The sequence below is a fragment of the Tamandua tetradactyla genome, chromosome 5 (assembly GCF_023851605.1).
Source record: "Tamandua tetradactyla isolate mTamTet1 chromosome 5, mTamTet1.pri, whole genome shotgun sequence".
NCBI lineage: Eukaryota > Metazoa > Chordata > Mammalia > Pilosa > Myrmecophagidae > Tamandua > Tamandua tetradactyla.
This window is the reverse complement of record NC_135331.1, coordinates 36155298-36174730: the sequence shown is the minus strand read 5'-3', so window position 1 is coordinate 36174730 and position 19433 is coordinate 36155298. Positions and strand designations below refer to the sequence as shown.

At 50.7% G+C, this 19433-nt stretch overlaps 2 protein-coding genes across 3 annotated transcripts in view; both read left to right on the top strand.

The window, feature by feature from the left end:
• Nucleotides 1–849: 849 nt before the first annotated feature.
• On the top strand, nt 850–13084 carry CRYBB1 (crystallin beta B1). Its single transcript, XM_077159128.1, has 6 exons — nt 850–1338; nt 2688–2874; nt 4689–4807; nt 8460–8592; nt 11051–11193; nt 12821–13084. The coding sequence occupies exons 2-6, from the start codon at nt 2707–2709 to the stop codon at nt 13002–13004; spliced, it is 747 nt and encodes a 248-aa protein (XP_077015243.1). The 5' UTR covers nt 850–1338; nt 2688–2706; the 3' UTR covers nt 13005–13084.
• A 3483-nt stretch (nt 13085–16567) lies between these two features.
• TPST2 (tyrosylprotein sulfotransferase 2) overlaps nt 16568–19433 on the top strand; it is a 55039-nt gene continuing 52173 nt past the window's right edge. The window contains exon 1 of one of the 2 annotated variants that reach the window (XM_077160713.1): nt 16568–16667. The gene's annotated coding sequence lies outside the window, so the exon portion shown is untranslated. The remainder of the gene's footprint in view (nt 16668–19433) is intronic. The other variant, XM_077160715.1, reaches the window with a different exon arrangement.

Sequence of the window (19433 nt, the reverse complement as noted above, 5' to 3'; positions counted from 1 at the left end):
GAAGGGGGCAACCCCCGGGCCCCTCTGGCCCTGACTCTGCTGTGAGGTCACTGTGTGACCTTGTTCAAAGTTGCTTATCCCACCTGGGCCTCAGTTTCTCCATTTGTGAGATCAGGGAGTGGGACGATGGAGATTTTGCATGTGTGTCCTGAGTCGTTCTTGCTCTACCTCCACCTGTGTGTGTCTCTCTCTTTCTCTCTCCGTGTGTCTCTGCCACCCATCACCCCCTCTGCCCCTGTGTCTCTGTCCCTCTCCACCTCTCCCTGTCTCCCCCTGGAGCCCACCATCTGCTATGGCCCCTTGGCATCCATAGAGCATTTAATCACCAAATACTGAGCAAGGGTCTGCTGTGTCCAGGTATGGTGAGCAAGATGTGGCAGAGTTTGGGATTTCCCAGCGGAGGCATCAAGCCGGCCACCAGCTGTGTCCCAGCTGTGTCCCTGGGGTCAGGTAATGAGGAGTCTACATGCAGCTGAGAAAAGGGCCAGAGAGGAATCCAGGCTCAGTGGCAGCTGTTGGAGCTGGACCCGGGCCTTGAAGGCTGCACCCACCCCACCCTACCCCCACCCCTACCCAGAAACAGGCTGGGGCCAAGGTCAGACTGCAGAGAGTTAAACACACAGCCTCTGGAGCCAGCCTGGCCTCCCTGCCCTAGCTCTCCTGTCTGTGACATAGGTCTCATCAAAACGCCAGAGATGTCGGGACGTCCTGGGCTGGAGGGAGGTGGAGTGGTGGAGCTTTTAGCACCATGCTCAGCTCACAGTGCTCAGGAAACTGGGCTGTCACCGCCATACCCACGTCTGCCTCTGCAAAGCCTTGGCCTGGCTCCTCCTCGCCTTCTTTCCTGCACCGCGTTCCTGTAGGGACAATTGCACCCACTTCGCAGCTGCAGACACAGAGCCAGGCTGGGCTAGAGACCTGCCCTGAGCCGCACAGCGCCTAGTGCCAGAGCCAGGCTTCAGTCCCAGGTCTCCTGCCATCCCAGGGGCTCCCCCTTTGCCCTGCCCCAATGTCTGGCGGCCAGCAGGATCCCCGCGGACCCAGGAATGGTGGCAGAGAGCAGGGCTGGGCTGGAAGGTGAACCCTGCCATCAGGGCGTTGGCTGTGCCTGCGGGGCTCACAATGGAAAGTGCTGCTCTCGGCAGGAATGCCGGTGGGGCCGGGCCAGGACCCCACTCACCGCCCCGGGTCTGCTGAGCCAGCTCCCCCTTTGTGCCACACAGACCACAGGGCTTAGTGTCTGCCAGACTATAAAATGGGGGGTCGGCCCCTAGTCACCCACAGGACCCACCCGCCCGGTCGTCTGTCCTGGAGCAGGAAGTAGGAGCAGGTCCCCAGGTAGGGGGGACCCCACTCTGCCACTGACAGCTGAAGGGGAGGGAAAGGGGAGAAGGCCGTTAGAGAGGGAGGGGGACAGATGGCCAAAACAAAAGAACCTGAGATATGGACAACGGAGATAAAGACAGAGAGGTAGGGAGAAGTCAAAATAGAAATAAAGAACAGCTAGAGAAAGACAAGCAGAGAAAGGGAGAGAAGGAATGAGAACATCTCCTGGAAGAAATGAGTCAAACTAGCAACCCAAAGAAGTGTTGATTCATATACTGAGGTGGGGGGAGCAAGGGCCTAGAAACCACAGATGTGGCCCAGATGTCTGGCCTGCACCCCAGAGGCTGGGGGAGAAATCTGCTTGCCCCAACTAGCTCCTTCTTATAGAGAGTGTTCTGGGGCCACCAGGACCAGAGAGTCTTCTTCTAAACTGTCTGGGGGTGGGGGGGTATATGGAGACTTGACATAGTCTCCAAAATTGAAGGGAGCATATTTTTTTTAAAGTCCGGGCACAAGGTCTAAGCTTTCCTCAAATACTCAATGACATTCACGACCCCAGCAATGAAGAACCACTGGAATTGACCAAAATCCTCTCCACCCAAAAGCCCACACAGTTTTCATTTTTAGAATCCCGCTGGGCACTAAATACATTCCCTTGGGCCCTCCTTTATGCCCTGCTCTCAGGCCTTTGGCTGCACCCACACACCCATGCCCAGAGAATTCCAGAGGTAGCAGTTGGAAAAGGAGACGGGAACGTGCATTCATTCGTTCTTTGAACAAATGTTCACTGAGAATCCCTGATGCGCCAGGCACAAATCCAAGTACTGGTAATGGAGGGATGAATAAAAAGAATAAGGAAGTGGCAGAGCATTTTAGCACCCAGTTGCTGGAATTGAAATCAGAGGCCTACCACTTACGAGCTGTGTGGGCTCCTAAGCTTCAGTTTGCTCCCTGGGGAGAATGTCTACACCTAGCCGGTAGAGTTATGGGGCAGATGAATTAATTACCTGGCATATGGTAAATAGCCCCAAATGTGCCTTGTTGCTAGTAATAAACATAACAATCTGGTGAGGCAAAAAGAAGCCCTGCGAGAGAAAATGATAAGTACGATTTTTGGTGTGAAAACCTTCAGCAGGCTAAGGAAGTACCGAGCAGAGTAGAAGGAAGGGCAAGGTTGGTGGAGGGAACAACATAACCAGAGGCCCAGAGGAAAGGTGGTCAGCTGGGGTGGTGAGGGACGATAAAATTCGAGCCTTCTATTTTAGAAGGAGCCTGGTAACACAGGGTGAGGGAGTGTAGAGTGGGGAGGCAGCGCGAGGATGCTATCCCTAAATTAACCCAGGCCAAGGATTTCTTTGCAGTCTCTTGCAAGGAGGAACCATGTCTCAAGCTACGAAGGCCTTGGCAACAGCTGTGATGGACCCAGGGCCTGATGCCAAAGGGAAAGGGGCCCTGCCCGCAGGACCAGCCCCGGCCCCCAGCCCTGCCCTGGCCTCAGCATCCACGCCCAGTGCCAAAGTGGGGGGATTTCCTCCTGGAAGCTACAGGGTAAGGACCTGGGGCCAGGGTAGCTGAGCTCACCCCTGGCTCCTCTACCCTTGTCTCTTCTTTCTCCCTTCTTCCTTTTCTCCTCCTTTGTCTAGTTTCTCTCTTTTTCCTTCCTCTTCCTCCTTCTTCACTTCCTCATCCTTTCCCTCCTGTCTTTTTTCTCCTTTCCTCTCTGCCTTTGACTCTCTCCTTTCCTCCTTCCCAGACACAAACATGACCCATCTGGAAACCTAAGCATACCTAGACTTTTTAAATAACAGCTAAAATGCAGCGTTTCACGGTTATAGAGAGAGCCTCCCATAGTGCCACAAGCGTATGCTTCGAGTTTATCAAAAGAAAGAAACAGAAGGAGATTGGAAGGGAGTGGGCTGTTTTAACAGCAGGAGCCGTCTGTCCTGGGACACCTGGATGGTCTCAGAAACTCCTGAAAATTATTCAAAGCAGTCAAGGTTGAAAGGGCTCCTGGAGAACAGGGCATCTATTCTTCTGGGGTTTGGTTTGGTTTGGTTTCAACCTCAGGTGCCCGGAATTGAGTCATTTCACAATCTGATTCATGATGGCTCTCATTTGCTCTGTGCATACTTTTTTTTTTAAATGTAGTTACTTAATTGTTTATTTCAATTTAATTTTTAATAATGTAATGCACACCTGCAAGCCCACCACCCATCTCTTTTTTTCTGAATGATTCCTTTTATATATATTTTTAGGACCAACAAAACAAAATAGAACAAAATAGCTGTAGGCATCTTAATGGGGAAATTTACTCAAGACAGGCAAGTGGGAAATTTTCTGCCATCAAGAAATTGTTCTATACCTTGTTTGGATGTAGGTGACCTGAATAGATGCATTTGTCAAACTCATCAAATTATACAGTTAAGAATACACAAATATTCAGAGACCTGAATTTAAAATTTACTTAAAATACTTAAAGAAAAAAAAGGTCTGGTTAATGATTTTCCCTGTGCCATGGCATGGATAAAATTTACCAACCTAACATTTCAAGGTATATACACACCTAGAAACAATGACTCACCAGTAGCATTAAGCATGTTTAATGCCTGTATCTTAGTTTCTCAATACCACTAACATCCAAAATTTAAAAAGCAAAACTCTGTTGAGAAAAAGAACTGATTTCCAGGCAGGACAAGGAAGTTACAAAATGTGTCTGAAATATCTTGTCTCAGAAAGAAGTCACCACCCATCTTAAAAGCCAGGACTTGGTCAAAATCTTCTAACTATAAGGGGTCCCACCCCAATAACCCCCCTCTGTCACACACACACACACTAAGGCATTCTCACTCGTCTGTCCATCCTCCTTGCCCACATGGCAAGGAGGGCATCAGGGAAGACTTCCTGGAGGAGGTGACATCTGAGATAAGACTAGGAGCATGAACATGAGTTAGGTGGTAAGAGAGGGCATTCTAGGCAGGCGGAACAGTGCAGATAAAAGCCCAGAAGGAGGGGGCAGGCCACGGTGGCTCAGTGGCAGAGTTCTCTCCTGCCATGCCAGAGATCCGGGTTCGATTCCCAGTGCCTGCCCATTCCCCCACCACCACCACCAAAAAGAAAAGCCTAGAAGGAGATACTTTGGTTCCTAATGATGACACAGATGTTAACTTCAAATTTTGAGGGAAAGGAGGCCAGGAGCATTTCACTATCCATGTTTCCAGATGTGCTCTTATGTGGCCCATGTGCAGTCTGCTTGAACTTACATAGTCACTTATTTAAATTTTGATCTTGAGTGTCTCCAGTTGGGAAGGATTTCTTCCCCCACTGATTCTGCCTCCCTGGGCATGGGGGCTTCTCCTGTGCAGCTGGTGGTCTTTGAGCAAGAGAACTTCCAGGGCCGAAGAGTGGAATTCTCCGGGGAGTGCTTAAACCTGGGAGACCGTGGCTTCGAGCGAGTGCGCAGTCTCATTGTCACCTCGGGCCCGTGAGTTGTGCACGCGTGTGGGTGTGGCTTTGGGAGAAGGGGCATTCGTTCTGCCGTAGTAAAATAATAATAACAATGGCAACACGATAGTAGCTGGGAGTCTGCTCTGTGTTGGCGACTGTGCTTGCAGTGGCATGTCTATTCTTTCCAAGCCTTCTCTTCCCATTTTACAGATAAGGAAAACTGAGGCTCAGGGACATGATCTGCTTTGCAGAAGGCCACACTGCCAGGAATTAGAAGCAAATGTTGCTTCTGCAATAGAAGTAGCCCTGGCCTATCATTGAGGCCAGGAGGCGGCTGAAGAGCTGAGTATTCACTAGTTATCCATCTGCCCTGGGCATCAGGCAGGGCTAGGCGTGAAAAGGTGCATCTATTGAGCACCCACTAGGTGCCAGGTGCTGACAGAGGGCTTCACCTGGAGGGTTGTACATTATGCCAAGAAGGAGGGACTTTTCCTGTCTCCAGTGGACAGATGGGAAACTGAGGCTCCGATGGGTTTAAGTGCCTTGGCCATAGTCATCTAGTGATAAGCGACTGGCAGATTAAACCTAGGTTGATTGATTTCAGTGCCAGTGCTTTAACCACTATGCTTCACTGCCTGATTCCATGCCCGCCCCTCCTGGCTGGGCTTCTTAGGGCCTCAGGGACCCCCATTATAAAGCAGGGATGGTGATATCCCACCTCCAGTTCCTGAAAGCTGAGGTCAGTGCCAGGGTCAGATCCACCTGGCCCTTTGCCTCTTGTTGCCCCCCGCAAAAAAAAATCCCCCAAGAGGTACGGGGTTTTGGCAAACAGGATTCAGCCAGAATTCCAAGCAAGTGGGCTGTATTGTGATGGAAACAGCAGAGATGGGCTTTGGGTCAGACAGCTCTGGGTTTGAGTTCCAATACCCCACTTTGCCACATGCAGCCTCTGAACCTGAGTTTTCACAACTCTGAAATGGGGAGCATCAGGGTCCCTGCCACCCTGAAAGGAATGCTCTGAGGTCACAAGGAGAGAAGGCCTGGCACTTAGTGGGCACCCAGACATGGAGGTCATAATGAGGGTTACTTCCTTTCTCACTACCCTGTCAGCTTAGCTGAGTCATCCTGGCCCAGGGTAGGCTCCCAAGACCATTTCTACCCCCTGCAACCCCTCCCCCCCAGTGCGGTCGACCCACCCTCGGGCCCACCCTCAGTCCCAAAGCCCAGCTGGATCCCAAAGCTGCCGGATGTGGCTAGTTTGGGTTTTCGAGGCTTTTTTTTTTTTTTTCGGTGCTGGTGACTCAAACCCAGAGTATTTTTTTCTCAGATAAGGATGCAGCTGGTCTCTGTGTCGGGCGGGGAAAGACATAAGCCTGTGGTCCAGGGGTCTGTGTCAGGGCCGGGCGGGGCTGTGGGAGAAGCTGCTGTGGGAATAAAGGATGCAGAGGAGGAGGTGGGCAGGGCAGGGGGTGTCGTCGGGAGGCTTTTCTGGGAGATTGAACCTGATACCTGACACCTTTCTGTGACCTAACACCAAGGTCTCTCTGCCTCCAAGTCTCTGTTTCACATCAGTAAGTTAAGATTTCTGCCCTGCCTCTCTCCTTGCTCATAAGGATCAAATGACACAGGGGAAATGGGAAAGGGCTTTGAAATAAATATTTTAAATCCCCCACTCATATAAGGGGTCCTCACTGGGAATAACCAACCATGAAGTGGTTGGAGCAGCTTCTTTTGGGGAGTTGAGGGGGGGCACAGCAGTCTTTCCACAGGTTCGGACCCCCAGCGGCTTCCCTCTCTCTAATTGTAAAAGTATTACTGATTGTGCTTACTCTGGGCTGGAGCCACTCCATGCCTGCCCTCTTTTAAGCCCTCATAACCTCCTGGCAAGGTAGGTGCAGTCATTTGCTCCCTTTTACTGAAGCTTAGCAAACTTAAGTGATTGCTTAAAGTCATGCAGCAGAGTCATGGGATTGGAACTCAGGTAAGTCTGTTTCCACAGTCTAGGCTCTTAATTTCTATGCGATACTTCTAATTCTCTCTTCTCATCTACTCATCCACCTAACCATCCGTCATCCATCTATCCATCCAGCCATAGATCATTCCATCCATCCATCCATCCATCCATCCATCCATCCATCCACCCACCCACCCACCCACCCACCCACCCACCCACCCATCCATCCACCCACCCACCCATCCATCCACCCACCCACCCACCCATCCACCCACCCACCCACCCACCCATCCACCCATCCATCCACCCACCCATCCATCCATCCACCCATCCATCCACCCACCCACCCACCCACCCACCCACCCATCCATCCATCCATCCACCCACCCATCCATCCATCCATCCATCCATCCATCCATCCACCCATCCATCCATCTATCCATCTGTCCATCCACCCATCCATTCCCAGACCCAGCAAGGCTGAGGCAGATTCAACTGTTTTCTGGAAGGAAAAGTCTACAGCTTCAGTTTCTGTCGTTCCAGTGTGAATTGGCTCATCCCTCAGACATAGACCCGAGGCTCTGTCTCAGTTGATGGTGGGAGCCCATCACCCTCATCTCCTAGGGAGAGGAAGGTCATAGCAACCTCCAGGGAGATGATTCCAGCTGCCCCTTAAGCCCTCCCTTGTTCCCTGAGAACTGAACACACACTGAGCAGAGGTCAAGGTGTCCTTTAGTCTCAGCCTCTTGATGTGCAATGGGGGTGATCCTGTTGCCCCCTGCCCCCCCTGCTCCCTCTATCATAAGCTCACTTCCTACTGTTAATTAAGCTACACTGGGAAAGCCAGGAAAAGCCCCTGTTGACTTCAAACGTCTAGGCAGTCCTTGTAGGGGATTGGATATCTTCAGAGTCACCTTTGCTTTTTAATCTCATGGGTTTCTGAGCTTAGATGTTACTGTCATTCCCCCGCCACTGCCCCCATACCATACTGAGTGCTATTTTGGTCAGAATGCCAGGCCCTTCTTTACCAAAAGTATGATTCAAGCACTGGTCTCATTTTTCCCCCTTATCACTGTAACTCCAGAACTATTATTTATTTAATATGCTTTATTTAAACAAGTAAATATATTTTAAAGGAAACGTCACGCCACTTTTATAAATAGAAAGTGAGTATTACTTGCTATGAGTAAAAGGTAGCCATAAAAAATTAATACAAGGACTATAAAGCTTAGTCGTTATGCTGTTGCCTGCTCAGGGCTCTGAGCCCAAGGCTCCCCTCCTTTGTTACAAAAAAGAGAGATGAGGAAGTGTTAAAGGCACATGAGCATCCACAGAGACTTTCTTCTATCTGTAATCAGGCTTAAAAGAAAATGACTTCCTCCTTGGGTGTTACTGGACAAAAGTCCCTGTAGAACTTAAAATTGCGGTGGGAGTCCTGTATTTGGGGAAACACTTTTCTTGGATACCTACGCATATTATCTCATTTAATCCTTCACCAACTCTAAGGAAAAAGGCACATTAGTCTAGAGGGGGACACTGAGGCTCAGAAAAGGGAAGCCAAGTGCCCATGATCACAACCTGGAATTGAACCCAGCTATGCCAGGTGCCCTCCAGGGCTGCCGGGCAAGGGGGATATGAGAAGGCGGGTGGGGGGCGCTTCTGCTAGCAATTTCTCTCCTCTCTTCCTTCGCTCCTGCCTGCCCTCCCCACACTCCCCTTCCCCTCCCGCATCCAGCTGGGTCGCCTTTGAGCAGTCCAACTTCCGGGGGGAGATGTTTGTCCTGGAGAAAGGCGAGTACCCACGCTGGGACACGTGGTCCAGCAGCTACCGCAGCGACCGGCTTATGTCCTTCCGGCCCATCAGGATGGTGAGTGGCTCCTAGGCCGGGCTGGGGGATCAGTGGGGGCAGGACAGAAAGCCTGAGGGCAGATGGGGAGCAGGGCAGTGGGTGGGGATGGGGGTAGAGGGAGGAGAGGATGGCCAGGATGGCGTGGCAACCTCATCAGTTCCTAAGGCGTCCCTGCCATGCCTACCAGGCACCTGGCCCCATGTTAGCAACCCCCAGGAAAATGCTAAACTCGAAAAAAAAGTGTTTTTATTTCTCTGCCACTGTATAGAGTAGCATCGACCTTACAGCTGTCCGGACGGAAAAACTTGCATGTCTTCCTTGTTTCTCTGTCAAATGTGTCTTGACTCTGGCTAGACTTGTCTTGACTCTTGACTCTGGTTTAAACACATCTGTTTAAACTCATCCATCCATCCATCATTGGTTGGCTTGCTTGTGCCAGGCACTGTTCTGGGCTCTGGGCACACACGTGTGAATCGGGCAGACCCTCATAGGGCTTATACTCTTATCCCGGGGGAGGCAGAAACTGAAAACCCCATCACAGAAATAATACATCATTGCAAAGCAGGGGAAACGCCACTCGGGGTGAGCTAGGAGATTGGAGGAGGGGCTGGGGGCTCTGGCATTGGGTCCGTGGTTAGGGGACGGTCAGGGAAACCAGCTCCCCAAGGATGGGGACTGAGTCAGCCTTGCAGAAAGCAAGTGGAGACACCTTCCAGGAAATAGTGTGTGCGCAGTTCCTGAAGCAAGGATGAGTCAGGTGGGATCCAGGAACGGAAAGGAGGCCCGTGCAGCGAGGGCAGGGGGGAGGCGACGGGAAGGGGGCACAGCCAGGATGGGAAGGGTTGGCAGAGGCCAGCTCAGGCAGGGCCTTGTAGACCGGAGCGAGGATTTGGGGCTTGATGTCACTGTTAATGCGGAGCTGCGGACTGCCTCGGCTTTCCCGATGCCCTCAAGACTGTAATAGTAATAAAGAATAGATATTATTACAAATTAAGCACTTACTGTGAGTCAGGCACAGGGGTTAGGGTTTTCCTTAAATTATCTAGTTCAGTAAGTCACTTCCAAAGGCCTGAAGGGTGCTCCCTGCTCCTATCCCTGCCTCACACACATCCCGTTACACTCAGGCCATGCTGAGATTTGCTTTTCCATGCAGCCTCCAGGCACATGCCAACCCCACATGGCCTTGGCCTGTCTGTGTCTCTCCTATGCATACAATGCTTTCTTCATCCTCCTGCCCTACTCCACCTCAAAGACTCCTACTTAACCTTCAAGACCCCATTCAAATGTCCCTTCTTCCATGAAGCCTTCCCTGTTCCATTCTCTTCCCGTCTGGCCCACTCTTTAGCTTTTGGAATCTTCCTCAGAGGGACATGCTTACATCCCGGACTCCATCTCCTGGTGAATAATAACAGATAATCATAGCACCCCTTTATTGAGCACCTACTATGGGCTGGGTGCTTTGCCTGCCTTTTGTGCAATCCCTACAACAGTCCTATGTTGTAGAGACTATTATGGCATTACTTTTAAAAACAAGGAAACCAAGTCCCCAAAATTGAAAGTGACTGACTTAGGGTCACACAACTGGTGAGAGCAGAGGCTGAGATTTGAACTCATGTCCATGGGACAATAGAGATACCAAGGTTGGCACCATCTGCTGTGATTTCTCGGACCTGTCTGTACCCTTGAGCCTGCAACAGGTCATGATTACTTGGCAACAGGTGTACGGTCCCTGCTGCTCTAGAAATAATGGGCAAACCTATAAACCCCCAAATCAGACACATGGTCATAAAAGCATTAACAATCTGTACAAACTAGAACTGAACCCTGTGTCCAAATTCGAGGGTGGATGCATCGCATCTTTGACACCCAACTGTGAGTATAACCCTCACCATGAGGCAAGTATAACCCCACTGTACAGATGAGCAAACTGAGGTTTGGGGTGGGGGCAGGGTAAAATGCCCAAGATCACCAACACATAAGGGGTCAGAGGCAGGATTTGAACCCAGGTCTGTGTTCACCAATGCCCCACGGTGCCCCTGGGGTCAATTCCTTTCACCTGATTCATGAGAAGCACTTACAAAATTGGTTGATGGTGCAGAGAAATGTTTCTTTTAAAACTCCTGCCCCTTGCTGGCTGTGTGACGTTGGTCAAGTCCCTCTGCATCTGCATCCCTGACCATCATCGTAACTTTTAAAAACTGAGTAATTTTTTGGAGCTCTTGCTGTACGCCAGTGCTCTGTAAGGGTGAACCCGTTTAATTCCACGTCAACCCTGTGAAATAGCAGCTGTTATGCCCTGTTCACAGATGAAGACGGCCTTGCAAGCCAGTCAGTAGCGATCTTGGGAAAGTCCTACAGTGGCCCGAGCAAACCCAGCTCTCTCTCTCTCTCTGGGTCCCACCCAGGAGGCCCTGCTAAGTGACTTCTCTTTGCCCCGTGCACACCCACGCGCCTGACGCAGCTTGTCCTCCCCCAGGACTCCCTGGAGCACAAGATCTGCCTGTTTGAAGGGGTCAACTTCAAGGGCAACACCATGGAGATCCGGCAGGATGACGTGCCTAGTCTCTGGGCCTTTGGCTTCTGTGACCGGGTGGGCAGCGTGAGGGTCTCCAGCGGCACGTAAGCATCCTCCTGCTAGGCTGGGCCACCCCATCCCAGCTTCAAGCACAGACAGACTCAAAGGCTGCCCCCTTTGAGTGATATAGCATCAGAGGCAAGGAGAGGCCGTGCCCCTCCTGGATTCTCTGAGTGCTGGTTCCCGGGATTCTACCAATAGAAGTTTAGTCCTCTGGGGAGGGGAGTTATCCTTCGACTAATTACAAACCTGGGAATTGGCTCTAAGAATCTAGAAGATGGAGTGAATAGGAGCTGCTGAGCACGGACTGAGATTGGGGAAATGACTAAGTCAGGGGGTCAGGAGTTGGCATGGAAAGATGAGTCTGGATGTATCTAGGGAAAGAGACTGTTCAGGGAAATCAGCAGAATGCATTCTGAGAAGTGAATCTGAACAGTGGAGTCCCCTGCCCCCACTGTGCCCTGCCCTTCTGTGGTTTCAGCTATACAATAAGTCCACCAAATGTCCCTGCTATTAAAAGGGCCCTTTGTGCTCTGTAACTCTCAGGATTTGGAGTTTGTAAAGACAGATAGCATAACCCCAGGTTTGGTAAGGGAAGAACTGGATAACCAAAGCAAGTCATTTTATCTAGTCCCCTGCCTCTAAACAACCATGCCAGACACCTCTGGTCTCTTCTGGCCAAATGTAAGGCTCTCTTCTGTCTCCCCCACCCCAGACTCTTTCTGAGTTCCCATAATACCATCAGGGCCCTGGCCTTTTTCTCTTTCCATTCCCCTACCCTCAAACTCATATCCTTGCCATTCAAATCGTGCCATATTTACTGGGCATTGCCAGTGAGCCTGGCACTGCTAGTTACACTGGGAAGGAGACACAAATATGGTAAGATTCTGCCTTCAAGGGGCTCACCTGGCCTAGGGTACCTATGAGATAGGGACCAAAAATACTAGGCAAGACGTAGTTCCAACAGGGTATTAGATACACGGCCTTCTTTGAAGGAAGGATGGTTTCCAGGACTTGGGTACGTGTGTTGGGGCAGGGGGCAGGTCAGGGAAGGTTTTCCTGAGGAGGTTGGTACTTAACCCAGGCTTTGAAAGATGGGCAGAGGGTCTGGGAGAGGCCTAGGAAAGACCCTCCCAGCAGAGGCAATGCTAGAGGTTAGATATTAATCATTAATATCAACAACTAGCATTTATTGAGTACTTACAATGGACCAAGTGTTGTGTTAACCACTTTAAATGAATAGTTACTAGATCTTTATAATGGACTGATGAGGCAGGTGCATTATTGTCCATACTTCACAGAAAGGAAACTGAAGTTCTGATACATCATCTACCCAGGTTCCCGCAGCTAGTAAATGACACATGTAGGGTTTGCACTCAGTGTGTCTTAATCACTGCACACAGATTCACTTACACCCAAAGGAAGTCGTTTTTTTTTTTTTTTTGCATACTTACACCATTGGTTTTTTTTTTTAAACAAGTCTCCTCCCTCTTCCTTTTCTCATTACCCACCAGCCCCCCAAAGCCCCATCCTCACCTTCTCTCGTTCTCGGATCCCCAGGTCAGCATTTTCAGGGCTTCCATGCACAAGCCACAAGCTTAACAAGCACATTAGGTGGATTTTCCCATTTTGGGGTCCTACACCAGTGTAATAAATTTGCTTTCCTCCTAGCTGGGTGGGCTATCAGTACCCTGGCTACCGCGGGTACCAGTACCTCCTGGAGCCCGGCGACTTCCAGCACTGGAACGAATGGGGGGCCTTCCAGCCGCAGATGCAGGCTGTGCGCCGCCTGCGTGACAAGCAGTGGCACCGCGAGGGCTGCTTCCCCCTCATGGCTGCCGACCCCCCCAAGTGAATCCACGCTCAGCTCTGTCCCCTTGCCCTACCTCTCCCTCACATTTAATGTCCCCGCCCTTCCTATGCAAATAAAAGTCCCTAAAGTCAAATGTCTGTGAACAGATGTGTTGCCCTGTAGTCCCTCATTACTGCTGAGCTGTGACTTCCCCAGTCTTAATAATAACTGTAATGCTAATTACTGAACACTGTGAAGTTCTTTACACACACTATTTTAGCATATCCTTTTGACCACTCTTGGCAGGCATTATAATTATTCCCATTTAACAAGTGGGGAAATCGAGGCTCAGAGAGGGGAAGTGACTTGCCCAAGGTCACACAGCTAGAGAGCAGAGGTTTGAAGCCAGGCAAACTGGCTCAAGAACGTGCACTCTCAAACAAATCTGTGCTTTCACACTCTAGTCCTTCAGGCACCACCCTCTTGATTTTGTACCCTATCTACATACCACCTGTTCTGTTGTTTACTTACTACATTTTATTTAAATAGACTCACCATTTTGTGCTTAAATGCATTGATTTGTGAGTAAAACTTTATAACACTACGGGAAGTGGAAAATCGGCATCATATGCCATGGATAGAAAGCAATCATAAAAATAAATACAATTTAAAGAGGGTCATGTATCCCAGCAGACACCAGTGGCTCCCTGAAGGCGCTAAGCCTGAGACCTGCTCGTTTCTTGACAAAATAGGTGTTTAGCAAATGTTGGAAAGATATGTGAGATACGTGCTTGCACCAAACTAGATTTTTTTCCTCCCTATTTAACCAAAAAAGATTGAAAAGACCATTTCCTCCTACCCTCATCTCTGATTCATTGCTATTTAATCTTGGGTCCAGATATACCTAGACTCATCTCTTGGACGACAAATATGCCCTGCTCTTTGGAAATCTATACCAGGCAATATTGCTCCCCATGTCAGCAGTTAACATTGATCAATGTTATTAACCATTAATCTGTGCAAGAAACCTGGAGGGGTTGCCATGGAAATTTCCGGGAGGAAGGGATATTTGAAAAGGCCTTGAAGGATGGAGCAGAAGTTTGCTTGGTGGAGAATGGAGAGGAGGGAGGATTAATAAACAGTTGAGCCCTGCAACTCCATATGGCACCTTTGTGCAAGGGATAAAAAGACTTCCTCCTAAAGACAGTTTATTGCCATCTGCCAGAAATTGTTGATATAACTCTCTATCTGCTATGGAACACGGTGCCCTTTTGCTGTGCCCGACCTGCCCAACCGTATTTGGCAGTCCTGGAGCACCACAGGCTGAGGTGAAGAGGTCGTAGAGCTTGGTGGGGCCCAGAGCAAAGCTTGGTGAGGTGTTTTGGGGGACTGAATCATGTACCCCACAAAAGACATCTTTCACCTGCCTTCAAGTTCATATCAAATTCCCTGCCTGTGTGGTCTACTCTCCTCCCATTAGACTTCCTGGAGGAGGCAACAGCCAGCTTGAAACCGGGAGGAGTCCACTGACTGGTGGGTTGAGGGGCAGGCCCAGCCTAGAAACCTGTGGCTCATTCTGGTCCCGTTCCTTATCCCTGCAACTTCTGCCTTCCAAACATCTCGGTAACTGCAACAGCTACAGAGAGTAGCCTCTCCATCCCCTTGGCCCCTCCCTGGGTCAGCCACCCTCCCTGGGATTATTGCAACAGTCTCCAAGCCCACTTCCCTGCCTGTTCATCCTCCATGCAGCGGCCAGAGGGATACCTGCAAATAGTAAAGCTCACCACATCTTTCCCCTGCGTATCACCTATGCACAGGCTCTACATTTCTGCAAGAAGAAGTTCTGACCCCTTCCCACAGCCGGCAAGGTCCTGCAGCACCCAGCCTCTGCCAACCTCTCTGATTTCTTCTCTTGCCACCAGCACATGCAGGGCCTTCACTTGCCTCCTTTCTTCTGGGTCTTTGCACCAAATGTTTCCCTGGACTGGAGCCTCAGGTTTCGGCTTAAATACACTGGTGGTCACTCCTGGCTCTCTCTGCCTGGATTAGGTTAACGTCCCTTCTCCTTCCTCCCCAGTTACAGCTACTTACTTTCCTGTGGATCCTTGTTGGAGGGTCTGTCTACTCCACTGGGGAGCAGGGTCCTGTCCTCTGTTCTCTGACGAATCCCAGGGCCCAGAATGGCAGACTCAAGAGATGCTAATGTTAGAATGTTATGAAACAAGTGTCTGCATTCAGACTTCTTCCCATGATCTCCACTTTTCTACCCACAAAGGGGATATTATAAAAAAATTTAAAAATCCATCCAGCAGAGTTATTGTGCATATTAGACATACAAAGCCTCTAATATGTGCTCAATAAACACTATATAATAATTTTATATTTTTCTAGGCCAGTAACAACTAGCTCCATGGAGGCAAGTGGTTTCATTTTGTCAGTCTCAGCACCTTCCATATGGCAGCCACAAAGGAACTATCTACTGAATGTATAAATGAATTAATGAATGAGCTATGGTAACATATGGCTAGCTATGGGCAAATTACTTAGCATCTGTGTGCCTTGGTTTCCCCAGCTGTAAGAGATGGAGATGATAATAGACCTAGCACAAAGCTATTAGGGGCTTAAATGTGAACATATATGCAGTATTTAGAGCAAAGCCTGGCACTCACTAATATCTACGAATGTTTGCTATTATAGTTGTTACTATTCCAGACATTTATTTGAAACGTGTAATATATGCATATGTTTTAAAAAAAATCCAAACAGAACAAAGGGTTAAAGTAAAAAGTAAGTCTGCACCCCTGCTTTCCCTTCCCTTCAGGTATTCAATGCATACGCAAAGGATACCTAGAGGATCTATTATTTCCCCCCCCACACCCGTTTACTCATGAAAGCACAGGCACAGAGAGGTTAAATACCTTAGACTGTGCTGAGATGTGCCAACCTGGAGTTTTATTTCACTCATATAACAGGATTTCTCAGTCTCTGCACTATTGACATTTGGGACCAGATAATTCTTTGTGGTGGGGGCTCTTCTGTGAATTTCAGGATGTTTAACAGCATCCGTGGCCTCTACCCACTAGATGCCACTAGCATATCCCCTGCCCAGTTGTGACAACCAAAAATGTCTCTGGACATTGTCAAATGTCCAGGTATGTGTGTGTGCGTGCATGGGGGTGGGTGCCAGGTGAGGGGACATAATAGCCCCTGATTGAGAACTACTTAAGTATATGAATACACATGAAAATAACCCTGGTTTTTCCTTTGTTTTATACAAACAGGAGCACATATACCAGCTACTCTGGACCCAGCTTTCTTCTTTTGCACCACTTCTTGGCCAACATTCCTTTCCACTGCTTAGATTCGGAGAGATCCATTGCTTAGATTCGGAGAGAAACTTCTCTTGAGCAGACCAGACCAGGGAGGGGATAAGGCAGCACGCAGGCGGGAAGCTTTTGGAACGGTGGGGTCGGGGCCCCGCCAGCCCGGACGCCCGCTCCAGCCTGGGGACTACCTGGTCAGTTCCCGGGGCCGCCTCTTCCTATTACGCCCAGGGGCGGGACCAGGGGCGGTTCGGGGCGGGGCCTTTCTCCGGACACGCCCTCCATGGCGTCACGGCGCCGCGGCCCCGCCCCCAGCGCGGGTGCCTCCCCCTTCCCCGGCAGGGGTGGCTGGCGAGCCGGGAGTCGCCGGGCGTGCGCGGCTGCCTTGCAGCGCCTGGGCGCGGTAGGTGGCTCTGGGGCGGCGCGGGTGGTCCTCGGGCTGCAGCCGCCGGTGCGGGGCGGGGGTCGCCTGCGGGTCGGCCTCGGGTACCAGGGCGCCCTCGGGCCTCGAGGCTGCCTCCCCGGGCCCCGCGCGGCTGCTCGGGTTCTGGGAGTCGGGAGGGAGGCGGCGCGGACGAGGCGGGTCACGGCTCCGCACCCTCCCTGCACACCCCGAGCGCTGTCCCCGGGGTGCGACAGACACCGGGCCCCGTTCCCGCGCTCCACGCCTCGGACCCAGCGCCGGGGGAAGGGTGGCGTGGAGAGGGGCTGTTGTGTCACCGCCTTGGGAGTCCCTGACCCCTCCTTGGGGTGCGGAGACCCTCCCAGCGGGCGCCCGGACGCCCCGGGGGGCGCGTGGAAGTTAGCTTGCAGCTGCGGTGGAGTTGAGAGGCGTGCGGAAAGTGGAGGTGTAGCGGGGGGGGGTGAGGCGGAAATCACTGGGTGAGAGGGGTCCGCCGAGAGCGCGAGGAGGGGTTGCCCTGGTGAACTTGGGGGTCACTCGTGAAGAGGGGATCCCACCTCTCTGGAAGCCATCCCCTCTCGGCGTGAGCGAGTCGGGAGGTGCCTCGGGAACCTGGGGGGGGGGGCGGGGGGGCGGGGCGTCACCGAGACGGGGCACGCTTGACCTGGCAAAGTCATTATTACATGGGACAGAGGTCGAGGTCTGGCTTTCCCACTCCAGGCCCGCCCCCTTGAAGAAGGAGATGGAAACCATCCTCTTATACAGTGATCCTAAGAAGGCACAGCGCTCATCCTTGCCCCCTTCCCCTTTTAGTGTTGGGGAAACTGAGGCTGGGAGAGATCACCTGCCTGCCTGTGGCCACAGCCAGGAAGTGGCAGGGCTGAAACGGGATGTTGGGAGGGTTTCTGGTGGACTCTTCCACCTGCAAGCCTTCCCTGATTCCCGAGCACGGTGGGGTGTTTCCTGTTTTGGACCCCTCAGACAGCTGGCCCTTTGTCTCCTGGGCTGGGCTGTGAACCCCTCTCCCCACCTCCCATCTCACACTCCTTTCGTTCCAGCAAGGTGGGCTGATGGTTAAGAGGAGGCTTCTGGATTTGGACAAATCTTGGTGGGAACTCACTCTGGGGTTCAGTAGGGATGTGTCCCAGTGGAGGCATTCCCCACCCCCATCCAGCCTCAGTTTCCAGAAACGTAAAATAGAGTCTTTATCCCTATGGAGCCCCAGTTGTACTATTATTTACTTGATATATATCTTTATTGCACCTTATTTTAAATAATCTTATATAAATTTCTATACCAGTTTTGAGATATAATTTCCAGATCAGACAGTTTGCCCTTTGAAAGCACACAGTTTTATGGGTTTTAATATATTTATACTATCTAATTTCAGAACATTTTCATCATCCCTAAAAGGAACTCAGGACCAGCGGTCACTCCCCATTCCTCCCTCCCCCACCCCTTAGGCAACCACTAATCTACTTTCTGTTTCTATGGATTTGCTTATTCTGGACATTTCATATAAATAGAATCATACAACATGTGGCCTTTTGTGACTGGTGTTTCTCACTTAGAATAATATTTTCAGAGTTCATCCATGTCGCATCAGTAGTGCATTCCTTTTTATGGCCAAGTAATATTCCGTATTCCAAGTAATCTGACTGTATCATATTTTGCTTATCCGTTTATCAGTCGATGGGTATTTGGGTAGTTCCCACTTCTTGGTTAATTATGGTTAATACTTCTATGAACAATTAGATACAAGCCTCTGTGTGAACATGCTTCTTTACCTGTCTCAGGTATATACCTAAGAGTGGAATTACTGGATCATGCAGTCAGTTTATGGTTAAGCTTTTGAGAAACTGCCAAACTTTTCCTCAGCCGCTGCACCTTTTTACATTTCTACCAGGAAAATATGAGGGTTATGGTAATCTTATGTAAATTTAGTGTCCTTTTAAGGAGTCGTAATCTGTGAAATCACTATCTCAATATGCTAGTTATAAGTTATTTTCTAATAAACATTAAATTAAGTGGCGCGGCAGAACGAGAAGTGTTCCTTTGTGTGCCACCCATAATCTCTCCAACTACCCGTTAGGGAAACCCAAGAGCATGCTTAGCTGAGGGAGGTGTGTCCTTATGTCCCCTATCTCTAACCCTGGTATTAGTGGTGACAAATGACAAACACCTGCAGACAGCCTTCTCCTGCCAAGTGCTGCACGGGGCAGGGGACAGACAGTGTGGAACCCAGGAATTCATGGTGCCCATCTCAGGCCTGGCACACAGTAGGCGCCTATTAAAGAACCTGTGGGTAGAATGGTGAAAACAGCTCCATCCTTCCCATCGCAGAACAGTCCAGGGCACCCTTGATAGCTGAGGCTCTGCACAGGCCAGGGAGACGCTCGGTGGGTTTCCTAGGCCACAGCCCACAGGGGAGGTCCATCGCTCTATTTCCAAATCGAGTCTGGCCCGGCCCGCTCCCCTCTTCACATGCTCTTGCTGAACACGACTCTCCCCTGGCCACGTGAGGTGGGGGCTCCTTCGGCCTAAGTGAGCTGCTGCTTATTTCAAAAGGTGCTACCCCAGGCCTGGGACCAGCCGTTCTCAACTTACGGACGCCCCATTTGTGAGCAGCCCGCACACACAGGCATCCTTTTCCTTCTTTCGGGCGTCTCACCCCCATCCAGATGCCCCCCCTCTTCCCTCACTCTCTGCCTTCTGCCAGGTGAGCCAAGGGCCCAGGTTGGAGCATGGTGTTTCCGTGGAGAAACG

What these genes read in the sequence shown, in the direction of transcription:
- CRYBB1 (XM_077159128.1), top strand. Translation starts at nt 2,707, where the DNA reads ATGTCTCAAGCTACGAAGGCCTTGGCAACAGCTGTGATGGACCCAGGG. An exon ending in TTCCTCCTGGAAGCTACAGG is followed by an intron (nt 2,875 to 4,688) that starts GTAAGGACCTGG and finishes TCTCCTGTGCAG; the next exon opens with CTGGTGGTCTTTGAGCAAGA. An exon ending in CCTTCCGGCCCATCAGGATG is followed by an intron (nt 8,593 to 11,050) that starts GTGAGTGGCTCC and finishes GTCCTCCCCCAG; the next exon opens with GACTCCCTGGAGCACAAGAT.